This window comes from Branchiostoma floridae, chromosome 11 (genome assembly GCF_000003815.2).
Source record: "Branchiostoma floridae strain S238N-H82 chromosome 11, Bfl_VNyyK, whole genome shotgun sequence".
Lineage (NCBI taxonomy): Eukaryota > Metazoa > Chordata > Leptocardii > Amphioxiformes > Branchiostomatidae > Branchiostoma > Branchiostoma floridae.
In genome coordinates, this window is record NC_049989.1 from 15635602 (window position 1) to 15647988 (window position 12387).

General features: G+C 38.4%; 1 protein-coding gene across 1 annotated transcript in view; it reads right to left on the bottom strand.

Moving 5' to 3' along the window:
- Positions 1-3686: 3686 nt before the first annotated feature.
- LOC118426246 (probable ATP-dependent DNA helicase HFM1) overlaps positions 3687-12387 on the bottom strand; it is a 43044-nt gene continuing 34343 nt past the window's right edge. Inside the window, 7 exon segments of the mRNA XM_035835517.1 lie at positions 3687-6165; positions 6666-6874; positions 8381-8534; positions 9029-9157; positions 9526-9784; positions 10472-10569; positions 11718-11807. Of these exon segments, the coding sequence (XP_035691410.1) occupies positions 6102-6165; positions 6666-6874; positions 8381-8534; positions 9029-9157; positions 9526-9784; positions 10472-10569; positions 11718-11807 (1003 nt within the window). The 3' untranslated portion in view covers positions 3687-6101.

The window sequence follows — 12387 nt, forward strand, 5'->3', positions numbered from 1 at the left end:
TACGCAATATCTAAGTTATAAAATAATCGGCGAAAATAACAAAACAGTGCCGCAGTGAACGATCCCCGCAGTGCCGCACCGGTGCCCCAAGTGCAGTGAGATACCACCTTTAAGCTGGCTTTTTGGGCTGAGGATCTTAGGGCGAGGAATGTGTGTTGTATTGCTGCCCCTTCGGCCGGTGAGGCTTTTGGACCGGTCAGTTGAGGTACTCATTCTAGTGACGCTGAAAAAGAGTGATGGATGTCACTCGAAACATCCTATCCAGTTGTAGGAATGGAACTGTCTTCAAATACCATATAGGAACTCAAACTTGGTTGCAGATAGTGACGGCTCGAAACACCTAAGGAAAAAAACTCTATCCTTTTTGCTTGTGAAGCCCGAAACATGGTGTCATGAGTACTAGAGGTGGCTGTATTTTGAGATTATGTAGAGCACATGTGCCAAAATCCTTGCCAGGCGAAGGAACGATGTTGATAGTAAAAGTTCAATCTTGTTGTGAAGGGCTTGAGCGTTAGCCATCCATGGTTATTAGATACTAGGGGTGGGTACCGGTACAGAAAATCCAGGTCCACAGGATCAGGTCCAGGTCTGGACCTGAACCTGATTCATTATGTGAAAACTTGTGAATGGACGATACTCAAAACAATGGTCCATTTTGCCACAAATAAATCTGTATTGTGGAGTATTCGCGATCGATTCCCACTGGCGTTTTAAAATCCTACAAGACTACCTGCCTCTGTACGATTAACTGTAAAAGTTGGTAAAAATGACTTTAGAGTCTACTCTGCTTTGCTCTTGTTATTTGCCTAGATCGGTAACCCCGAAAACGTGAATGTCTGATCATATATTCTGTTCACTTTCCAATCGGTCCAACATCTGGTCCATCGAATTTTTTCAGGTCCGGTTTTTCTGGACCGGTCCAATGAGAAAATCGGTTTTGTACCGGTACCCAGCCCTATTAAATACGCCTTAAAAAGAGGTAATAGCAACAGTAATTCTCTACATAGCGTAAATTGGGATACATTAACAGAGCAGTATCTCATTAAAACCCCATTAGATGTACGCTTTAAGCTTTTAACGTGTTTTCATAATAGAGATTGGTATTTGTGTAGCTATCCCAGCAGTTGTACCCAGGACGTATGAAACAGGAATTTCAATGTACATTCTTGTTAATATCGGTATTCATAGAGTGATTTGCCTAGAAAGTTATGCAATTTGTGACTAGATTTGTGGTCAATATTGAATATAACACATGCTTTTGCAGTTTAAATGAGAGAAATAGTTTACCATGCCTATACACCGCGCGTAATGCAATTTTGACATCGAAGTAGTCTGAAAATCGTCCCATATGGGAGCACAGTGTCTAGAACTGTTACAGGTTTGACGTTTAAGATGACCATCCCTTGATGCGAACAACGGAAACATTATACCCAATATCTATTGTACTGTGTCATATACCTTGTGACAACGCTCTTTGTAGGTAAACTAGTTGTGTACAGTGAACAGTACATGTGTAACATCAGCATTGCTGTACAGCAAATATCTGACCTGGTAAGAAAAAGCACTGTGACCGTGAACACATGTATACCTTTGCATTGGCATTTCTAATGGAGGATTCAAGTAGTGACGATTTTTGTATGTGTACAGCTGGTGTATAGTCCAATGATGTCTTAATATTTGTGACACTACTGCATTAACTATTAACAGCGATACCGCAGATTCAATGTCAAAATGACGAGGGTTTATGGTTGAAAATGCGTACCAGGCATTTTCGTTAAAGATGTTAGTTAGTGCTGTAAAGATGTAATGTCAGTGATAGCGTGTACTATTACTGAGATGTACATGTAATCCATATGGCTGGAACAATAAAATTTCCGGGACTGTACACGTACTGGCCACAGAAAGTCATTCAAAAATACCAATTGGAGATTTAGTACTGTCAGCATACCCACTCACAGCGTGCAGATAGCTATGTAGTAAGGTGGTTCACAATTCTAAGTGCGCGTGCGAAGCGAAATGCATTGTTGGTGATAAATCAAATTGTGAATTCCTCTATACAGTTCGTCTTGACGATTTATGCTTCGCTTTGCATAACTGTGTCAAGATTTGTTTATGTCTCAGGGGCTTTCACCTTTGACATGTTACCCATGATGCATTTACTACACATGCGCATATACAATCGTGAGCTGCTTTATCATATTCCTTCTGAGAGATATCATGCTACACTAGAATCGGGTATCATACTTCTGTATCATGTAAACCCACAACTTTGACAGCCCTTATTCCTTTCAGCAACTGATCAGGAAAATGAGAAACAAAAAATGGAAATATGAAACGAAATCAAAGTCATTCTTCCATTTCGAGGTCGCAGGTTGCACATGAAAAGAATATCATTGAGTGTATCATGATGTATCTTATGATGTAAAATCAAAGTCATTCTTTCATTTCGGGGTCGCAGGTTGGACTGAAAGCAATATCATTTACATTATAAAGTGCACTTCACACTCCCACGCACACCAGTGCCTCTAGACTCAACCTTAAGGTGGTATCTCACTGCACTGGGGGCACTGGTGCGGCACTACGGGGCTCGTTCACTGTTGCGTTATTTTTTCCAATTTTTTTTATAATTTAGATATTGCGCAATATGTAAAAGGATGACAACAAATACACCAAACGTAAGAAAGTTCGTTCTTTATCTCTGAATTTCGTTGAGTAATCTTTCGAACCCCGCAGTGCCGCACCGGTGCCAGAAGTGCAGTGAGATACCAACTTAACATGTGTAAATCTAAAAGTTTCCAGATTATACGGTCGTTCTGAACATCGCTGATAATACGACACACATCCTCCCAAGTCTAATCATGCCTAGAGGGCAAGGGGGTTGACTGTATAATACGGCGTTAATTTGTTGCAAATACCCCTGAGAGAGCCCAGATCGCCCGGAACAGGATTACACGGATTATAAAGATGGAATTAGAGGTCACTAAGGGTGAAGTAGTTTGCTCAGATCTCCGCCTGATTTGTCTGGCTGATGGATCTTTCGTGATAAGCGATATCTAGGAAATGATCTCAACCGAACAGGGCTCACCTAGGCCACACCAATTGTATTTGTTGTTTCTGTGTTGTTGCTTTTTTTTTTTTTTTTTTTTTTTTTTTTTTCAAAAAAAAATTGGGTCGATTGGTCGAAAAAAATTTTTTCAATTTTTGCAAAAATTCGGGTGTAGGAGAGATCAAGGGGCTTACTCAAGTTTCACAACAGAAATAACAACATTTAGGGGGTCCCTGGTAGTAAAGTTCAAAGTTTGAAGAAAGATGATAAACGTACCGTCCAAAATAGGCACATATAGCTACTGGAATTTGAGGCCCATAGTTAATTTGAGAAAGGAGAGGCAGCGGAATTTTGTCAACACGAGGTGCGGCCATCAATTTCAAAAGTTTTTTTTTTTTTCAAATCGGAAAAAAATAGCGTCGGGAAATCCGAGAAACAACAAATAAAATTGGCGTGGCCCTTCGATAATAGATCGGCATCATGCAACCTTCTCCAACTGTTTACGAGCTTACGATACATCATTTCTCCTTGCGGGCGTTTAGAGCTGCTCACACATCATTTTTTCCTTAATGAAAAATTACGAGAGTTCCTGACTACATGACCTTTTGGTGCGGGTACCAGGTAAATTGACGAGTGGAAGGAATCACACTTTCAATAGTACGAGATATCTTTACTCAATGAGGCATTTGAAGCCAACTATTACAGAGGAATACACTTTATGGTTGTGATTATTTTAACGAGCTGTGTAAATGTCAGTGTTCAATAAAAATTTGCACGTACAACTACTGACATCGTGAAAGCACTACGTAAGTTTGTAACACAATCTGCAACCTTTGCAATGTGAAAATTTACAATCTGGTTTATCATCACACAAGTCAAGTATGTGAACCGACTGCAATATATCACTAGATAACGGTAAGCTTAAAAGGTCAAGTTGATCATATATGATATAACCGTACATCACATACTTAATGTATGCTCAAACGCTTATGGCATGATACTTAAAAAGAAAAGAAAAAGATTTTTTGATAGTCCTATCTTAAACCTATTAAAAACGAATACTTGCCCGGTACTGTACATGTAGTCAAGTTAGACATGCATTATCTGAGAATAAATACAGAGAATAAATACATTGTTAAAGTCTAAAAACCTATTCAAAATTATATTTGCTAGTACAGTAAACTTCTAACATATTGCACACGACAACATAATTGAAGCATGTGCACTGTCAATCTTCTTATACAAGGTGTGTGAATAAATCATGCTACAACTAACATTTTTACTTCAAACGAAAAACGTAACCCTTGTCTATTTGTCTTAACACTTTCTATAATATAGTCTTAGTGGTGTTAATGAACACGAACCTTATGTATTTATTACATCTTGATATGACACAACGTTGTGTCACGGTCAACTGAAGGGCAAAGAATTGACAAATTGGCTTTGTGCCTAATAATGCAATATTGTGTATGATGTAACAGAGTCTCCAGGATGACAACCTTATCAAGAAAGCATGCAATAACATGGAGACAACTAATAACATCATCGAATACAACCAGAGAAGCAGGTATGTAGGCACGTACAGGTATAGTTAGTCAGGTTTAGTTTGATATATACACTTGTCAGTATTTCTAAAGATATTTTTGATATCTGTAAGGTACATTACATCTTATAGAGAACAAAATTCAATTCGAAAGCTAACCAACATCTCTTAAGTAAGAATTGTGACTACTATTTCTCCACATTCCTTTGCATGTAACGTTCGATAAAGATAGTTGTCACTTGTCAGTATTATTTGAAAGAAATATCTTTCAGGTGCATTAAACGTTCCTGTTAACAAACGTTCATGCCCAAAACTAGTCAACATCCTTCAAGCAAAATTTGTTACTGCTAGTTCTTCACATTCTTCTGTAAATGCCCTAGTCCTGGCATAATACAGTCAGTATTTTTGACAGATACATGACATGTTAATACATGTCGAGTACTTTATTGACTTGTTTTGAACAAAATTCAATACCTATACACATACCCTAAGTAACGTTTGTGATTGCTAGTTCTTTACATTCATCTCTAAGTGACCAAGTCTTATTGTAATCATACGCTTTTCAGTGTTTCTAAATATGCCTGCAATATCGTTCAGGTACTTAACATGTTATTGTGAACAAAATAACTCAAGAACCCTCCAGAAATATTTTCCTTAGTTCTTTGTATTATGCAAGTGACCTACCTGTAATGAAATATTGTGTTGTCCTCATTTTGCATCAAAGTCTGTGAATTCAAACACCCCCAATTTCGTTTGACAATTTGCAATAATGTTCTGAAGCAATTTTAAACCTTGTAACAGCAAGATTTACTCCACGTGTCCTTACAAGCTATGTGAGAAATAGTAATCTTCTTTAACTTAAGAGAGAAACGCCCTGCGATTAATCTTGATTGCTCTTCCGGAAAATAATACTCTAATCATGAAATATTTTCGGTGATAACATCAACGGTGCTACAAGCGGAAAATGCCATGGTATGTTGTCTCGTCTTGGGAAATCTAGCACAAATGTCAACAATAATTGATGAATTGTTATCGTAAACTAGCACATTGCTTACACTGTAAATCTAAGTGAAATGCAATTAATGATGTCAGTTCCATCCTTGAGGTAAGAAAAATGAAGGTCTCTCAAGGGCTAGATATTTCTTAAGGTTAGCCAAACAGAGTGGAGACTTCCATACCCCCTCTGAAACTTTTAATTCTAATTTTTGTTTTTAATTCTAATTTTTCTGCAACAAGACTTTCAATTCCTCAAGTACATAAGGTCCCTCACATGTCAAACTCTTCATGCCTTTTCATAAACATCCACGCTGCTCTATTCTGTAATAGAGTCTAGGCTACCTTGGTATTCAATTATGATTGTGTGCCCCTCACAATTATGATGTGATATATAACTAAGTAGATGATTGATATGCGTGAAAGTTCACCTGTGTTTGTTGTTAAAATGATACAGATGATTGCTCTTCTCCACTCTGTGACAGGATGGTAACTACTAAGTCCACTGCTTTCTGTACCTCAGAATATACCGGCAAAGATGCTGTTGAAAGTGTCTTGAGCCTCGGCTGCAGCATCCTCCAGCCTGCAAAGGATCTCATATGGTTTATCAATCTTTATTAATTAAGGCCATGCTGACTTACATGGATGACATCAATTTTTCTATAGTTTCCATAAAAAGGTTTTCAACCATACTGTATTTTTGTCATATGTAGCAAATAAGCTGAAAGTCCTAAGCAAAGTATTTCAAATGTCAAAGAAGAATAAGACATGAAAGAAAAAAGACCTTATTGTTTGGTATACCATTCTGTGTGTGTTCAGTCATTTGTTCAACCTTACTGAACACTTCGATTTTGGTAATGAGGGCAGCTTCTTTAATTTGTACAACTGCATCAGTTTCGGGGTGCCCAGAAGACATCATCCATGTAATAGTGCCAGTGCCAGTGTGGCCCAAGACTCAAATGCATTTATTTGGATTCATATGCATCCTAAAACCATTGCATATAAGCTACAACTGATATTATTTTAAAAAATCTTACAAAAATTCAAAAGCCAACTCAAAGAGACATGAAACAAGAAATTAACCTGGTGTCTTCATTTGTGAAGAAAGATGGAAGAGATTTGTTGAAAGCAACCAAATCAGGAGATTCGCTCTTGAGTGACGCAGGTCCTGGATTCTTCAGGATGGAACGTGGCTCCTCACTGGTTGTCAGAAAACTGTCCAAAGTGAAAGCCTCTGGAGGACTCTTCACTTGATCGTCAGAATTACTCTTTCCATTCTTTGGTGTTTCTCCCTACAATGTTTATTCAATGAAAAATAAAAAGGTTTTGTCTTTACTTTTTCTGAAGATAATGTGGTAATTATTTTCAATGGCTACTCTGTTTTTACATAATGATGTCCAGCAAGAATTGAGTAAAAATAATCGTTAAGATTCACACTTAAGAGCAACACTCTACAAGCAAACTATCTTACCACAGTGAGTGAAAACCCAGAATATATATCTTAATAGTAAGTTATTGCAAATCCATGCTATGATGCTGCCTAGAGTATGTATCACAGCTGAAGTGTATCAGAGGTTGCACTATGCAGCTGTGTTTGAGTCTTAACGTGGCCTGAAAGAACTGTCACGTCCCATTGTGAAATGTCAAGTATTAATATATGCTTCATGGAGGTGCAGATCTGCACAGAGGCTGATAACTTTCAAAGTCCTGCAAGGGAAATGGACACAATCTATCCGCCATTCACGCATCCTAAATTCCACGCTGACCCGTAGCGAGGGTGTCCCTAATCTGTGCTTATGGAATGTGGAATGCTGTGAGGAAGATCTATCTTTATTCTCAAGGGAATTATATAGTTGTTCCCCTGTTAACATCCACAAGGACATTACAGTAACTGTAAATGCAGAAATGTTTGCGGTGGTTTTATGTTCGCTGTTTCATGTGGCCGCTTCAACGTGAATTCAAAGCCACCGCGAACATTATCCTTTACAGTTTGTGACTACAGTGTGTCGCACTGCCGTGAACTCAAAAACACTGCAAACACATTGTCCAGCTACCGCAAAATTGAATCCCTGCAAACACAAATGTATTTACAGTATTTTCCCCTACAATAGGAAAGAACACATCTTGTCCCTTGTAGAATTTGCCTGGTACAAATATCTCAAGTTAACATCGTTACCTAAGGCCACAGCAAGTAAATTTTATGCAGACTGCAAAAATAGTGCAATAGGGCAGAAAAAAAAACAAGATGGGTGAAAAAAAACAAGATGGCTACATTTTCAAAAATAGGCACCATAAAGTTGCAATGAATGTTGTAACAAGAATTAAAGGGACAAAACATGGTATCAGAGCCAACCAGGCATTCATTCCCGTATTCAAGACATGTACTGGTGTGGTAAAAGTGACACTAGTGTGGTAGACTGGCATCACCAACAAAGTTGGTAACCACACTTCCATTTTGGTGTCACTTTTACAACTATCCAATAAGTTTCATTTCTACAACTACAGCCCTGGGTACCTCGCAACTTTCACTTGTACAGTCAAGTACAATTATTAGGCTACAACACAACATATTTGCTCATTTTGGTACTTAATCGTCATGTTGACCATCCCTGCAGAAGAACAAATTTAAAAATTTTTTTTCTTTCTGAAATCAGGCGAAAATTAATGCGCGCACTGATGTCATCCATAAAATTTACTTGCTGTGGCCTAAAATAAAGACTATCCAACTTTCATGGAAAATATATTTGGAGCAATATCATCTTCTTGATTTGTCCAAAAACAAGGCGAGTAATACCCACCAGAGAAGGGTGGTCCTTCAATGGAGGACGTTCCTCCTGAAGTTGCCGACCAGAAGTGAAGTCCCTGTCTGAGGTGCTGAATTTATTGCTGTCGACCTCTTTGACATCAAACAGACCCTTTGCCCATGTTCCTCCATAGCCATCATTCTTCTCCCTATAGAGGAATACAAATTAGGTAATTACACACACTGGCTTATGGTTTACTACAAAAGCTACAATTTCAGAAGGAGCTAATCAATAGTGTTACTGTCCTTGGTGCTAGATTCCCAGCTGCAACCCTTTACAACATGACCCCTCTGAGTTTACATTGTGCCAATTTTTCTTTTCTTTGTTAACATCCAACACACCATGAAGAGAGTAACAAGTAGTATCATTTCCAGTGTAATTTCATCCAATTCACAACCTCCAACTGCTACTAGCATTAAAAGCACAACTCAATCAAACTTTTGAGTTTCAAATGCATCTTCTACACAAGACAGCATGCACGTACAGGTACAGGAATACTTGATCATGTGATTCAGGGACAAAGTTGTATGAAAACAGATGAAACACACCGACACATAAGTGGGCCATGCATGTTACCGCATAAGCCCCTTGTTGGCATGAACGATAATGATGGATAAGTGCTCTATGATAGATGGGCGCCACCTTGTGGTTTGTGACATCCGAGACTCGTGGATCTCCCTTGCAGAACAGAAGTCCTCAGCCCCTGGGGTAAAAGGAGGGGGCACGGAAGCTCGGTATCTCCCTACCGTGGGGCTTTGAGTGGCAGTTCTCCTAATGGACAATGAATAAGCAATTACTCAATACAGAAGGGAAAGAATCTCAACAATACATTTACAGGGCTGTGGACAGTTCTGAAGACACATACTTCATTAGAACGATGAATGCTTCTCTTAGCTGAGATTTTATCTAAGGTGTCAGTCCATCAATCAATCAATGAATCAAGTCTGTTCTATGAAGGATAGGTGCTATGAAGGTTTAAGGACCTTGATACATTACACAACATAGTTTGTCAGGATTAGGATATTTAACACCAGTGGTTGTTTCCTGCGACAAAATGAAAGTCGTATGTCAAACTAATTTCTTCACAACGCAAGGGCATTAAAACGTATACGGGATGGCAGTTTTTACTTAAAACTCACCCTGTGTTATGTTCGGATTGCTTTCTCTGTGCAGACTGAGGATAGGGAACTGGATATGCAGGGGCCTTTACGGTTGGCTTTGGGTATGTAAATGTCTTGGTAGCAATGTTAGAGGCAGATGGAGTCTTCCAGGCAAACACCTTGCCCTGTCTCCTAACGGATCCAGTTTCTGGCGTCCTTGCCTGCATTTGGCCATGCATTGATTGATGACGATCTTTACTGTTTGGCAACTCCTCTTGAGGTTGTGTATCCACATATTCTGAAAGATGACAATACAATGACTAAGGGTAAATCTAGCATTTATGGTCATTTCTTTTAAAGAACCCAACAAACAGACTGGCAAAATGCCGGAAAAAACATTGGCATCCTCCTTCAATGGCAATGCCACAAAGTCAAGAAATGACAAATCTCTTCTCTTAAGAGGTACGTATTTCAAGGTTGTCTACCTTTGAGTCAATAACCATGGAAGTGCATTATTCATAAAGCTTCAATCAGCCATCTTCAGGCATAATTTGTCAGCTATAGACATGTTCTAATGTATGGCAGCTATAAACATGTTCTAATGTGCTAAAGCTTAGTATTACTATTAGTACCTCAACTGTGAAAAAGGTGAGACTTTACCCCGCATGACAACATGCAAGAGTCATGTTGCTAATACAGTAATCCATGACTCCCTAATACCCCTGTCACATTATCCACGATCTTCAGGCGTATCGATGGAAGATCGGCCATATTTAAGATCGACCGAGGGTTGCGCGTATTTTTCACCTGAAAACTGTCACTGTCACATATAAGCCATACTTTGTACCTTGTACAATTGTTGTGCAATAAAGTTATTATTATAAGCGAGGCTCGGGCAATTGCCACAGAATCGTCGTCCAATCGATTTTCACCAAATGTGACAGGGGTATAAACAAGAATGACACGTATCTGACCGAGGACGTACGAGGTAATGCTGCTTCAGCGTTTTCAAAAAGATCATCTTCTCCATCCTCCCAGGGGTCATCATCAGTAGCTTCCATCTCTGATTGCGTCTCATTGCACCTAGTTTTGGAATGGGGTAATTTCATCACTTGGTGGCTTCAAAGATATTGGTTCTTAGAATTATTATCAAATTCTCTCAATATTGGGGTCCAACATATCTAGTACACATCTCGTACTCAAATTAAGACAATCATTGATATACAATTAAGAACAGCGATTCAATTTTCTTGCTTCATTATTAAGAACTGCTTATGCAGTAGATTACCATAAGACATGGTTTAAAGCCATATCTTATCATTCGAGGCATGAGAAGTATAAAAAGTGGAATATGATCTAACTGTGTACTCTGTGTCTACACTCCTTATGAATATGTGCTATGAGTATGAATGTAAGTTACATTTTGTATAACAAAATAGAAATTTCATACCATTCTTGCTAAATGTACATGACATTGTACAGTTTCTGGTACATGTACAAAATTTACTTTGAGTTCTGTTCTTTTTGTGTTGGAACAAAGCTAAAACTTCACATCTATTCATGACTGTACAGTAATTACTTTCATACTTTAATATATGCATAACACAGACAGCAATGAAATTAAGCACCTGCAATTCCCTGACAGCTTCTAAGTAGAGTAATTATGAGAGCTCAAACTCAGCCATGAAAATTATCTACGGCAAACTTGAACACATGCCAAAGACTTTCATGAAATTATATAGGGAACAATTTAAATCAACCATGGAGAGAAATTAATCAATCAAACAGTGCAGAGATTAAGGAATGGATTAAAAGCAAACGGGATTTTGGAACGACCTCTGCGGTACTCTTCCTCGCACAAAGCTTCAACTTCACATCTATCCATGACTATACAGTAATTACATCATCATCATCATCATCATCGCGGGCTGCTTGCCCGGACCAAGTCCACCCTCTCCTTCCAGAATTACTTTCATACTTTAATATATGCATATCACAGACAGCAATAAAATAAGTACATGTATTTGTGATTCACAGCTTCTAAGTAGAGTAATTATGAGAACTGATCAAACTAAGCCATGAAAATTATCTACGGCAAATTTGAACACATGCCAAAGACTTTCATGAAATTATATAGGGAACAATTTAGATCAACCGTGGAGAGAAATTAATCAATCAAACAGTGCAGAGATTAAGGAATGGATTAAAAGCAAACGGGATTTTGGCACGACCTCGGAGGTACTCTTTCGCGCACACTCGGACCAACAAAGGGCTGCCTTCTGGCGCTACTCCTCAACACCTGGTTCTGAATCGCTGGGTTCCTATTCATCAAAGGATGGGTGGAGATTATTAAAAAGCAATGCAATTACACAAGCAATCAGCAGTAATTCAAATGAACGTCGGCTAAAAGAGTTAAGTAAGACGAGGCATATTTCAATGGTAGTGATATCCACTGTGATCCTTAATTGGAAAATGTATCATCAACAGTGGGTTAGGCGTCAGTGTGAAGGAGTATCTTAAGGGATCAACATAATCAATTGATGGAAACTCAGTACCATATAAAAGGCCGTTTTGATTCAATTATACGGATGACATTTTCTGGGAGCCTAAAACTGATGCAAGAGTGCAAAGAATAAAAAGTTTGGCAAAAAAATTAAGAGATCAACCTAATCAATTGATGGAAACTCAGTACCATATAAAAGGCCGTTTTGATTCAATTATACGGATAACATTTTCTGGGAGCCTAAAACTGATGCGAGAGTGCAAAGAATAAACAGTTTTGGCAAAAAAATTATGAAATCTAAGCAGTCAGGTTGGTTGACTAGATGACTTAATACACAGAGTATTATGTATACTGAACAATTATCATAGATTCTTCAATTATAATAATTATTGTTCTTC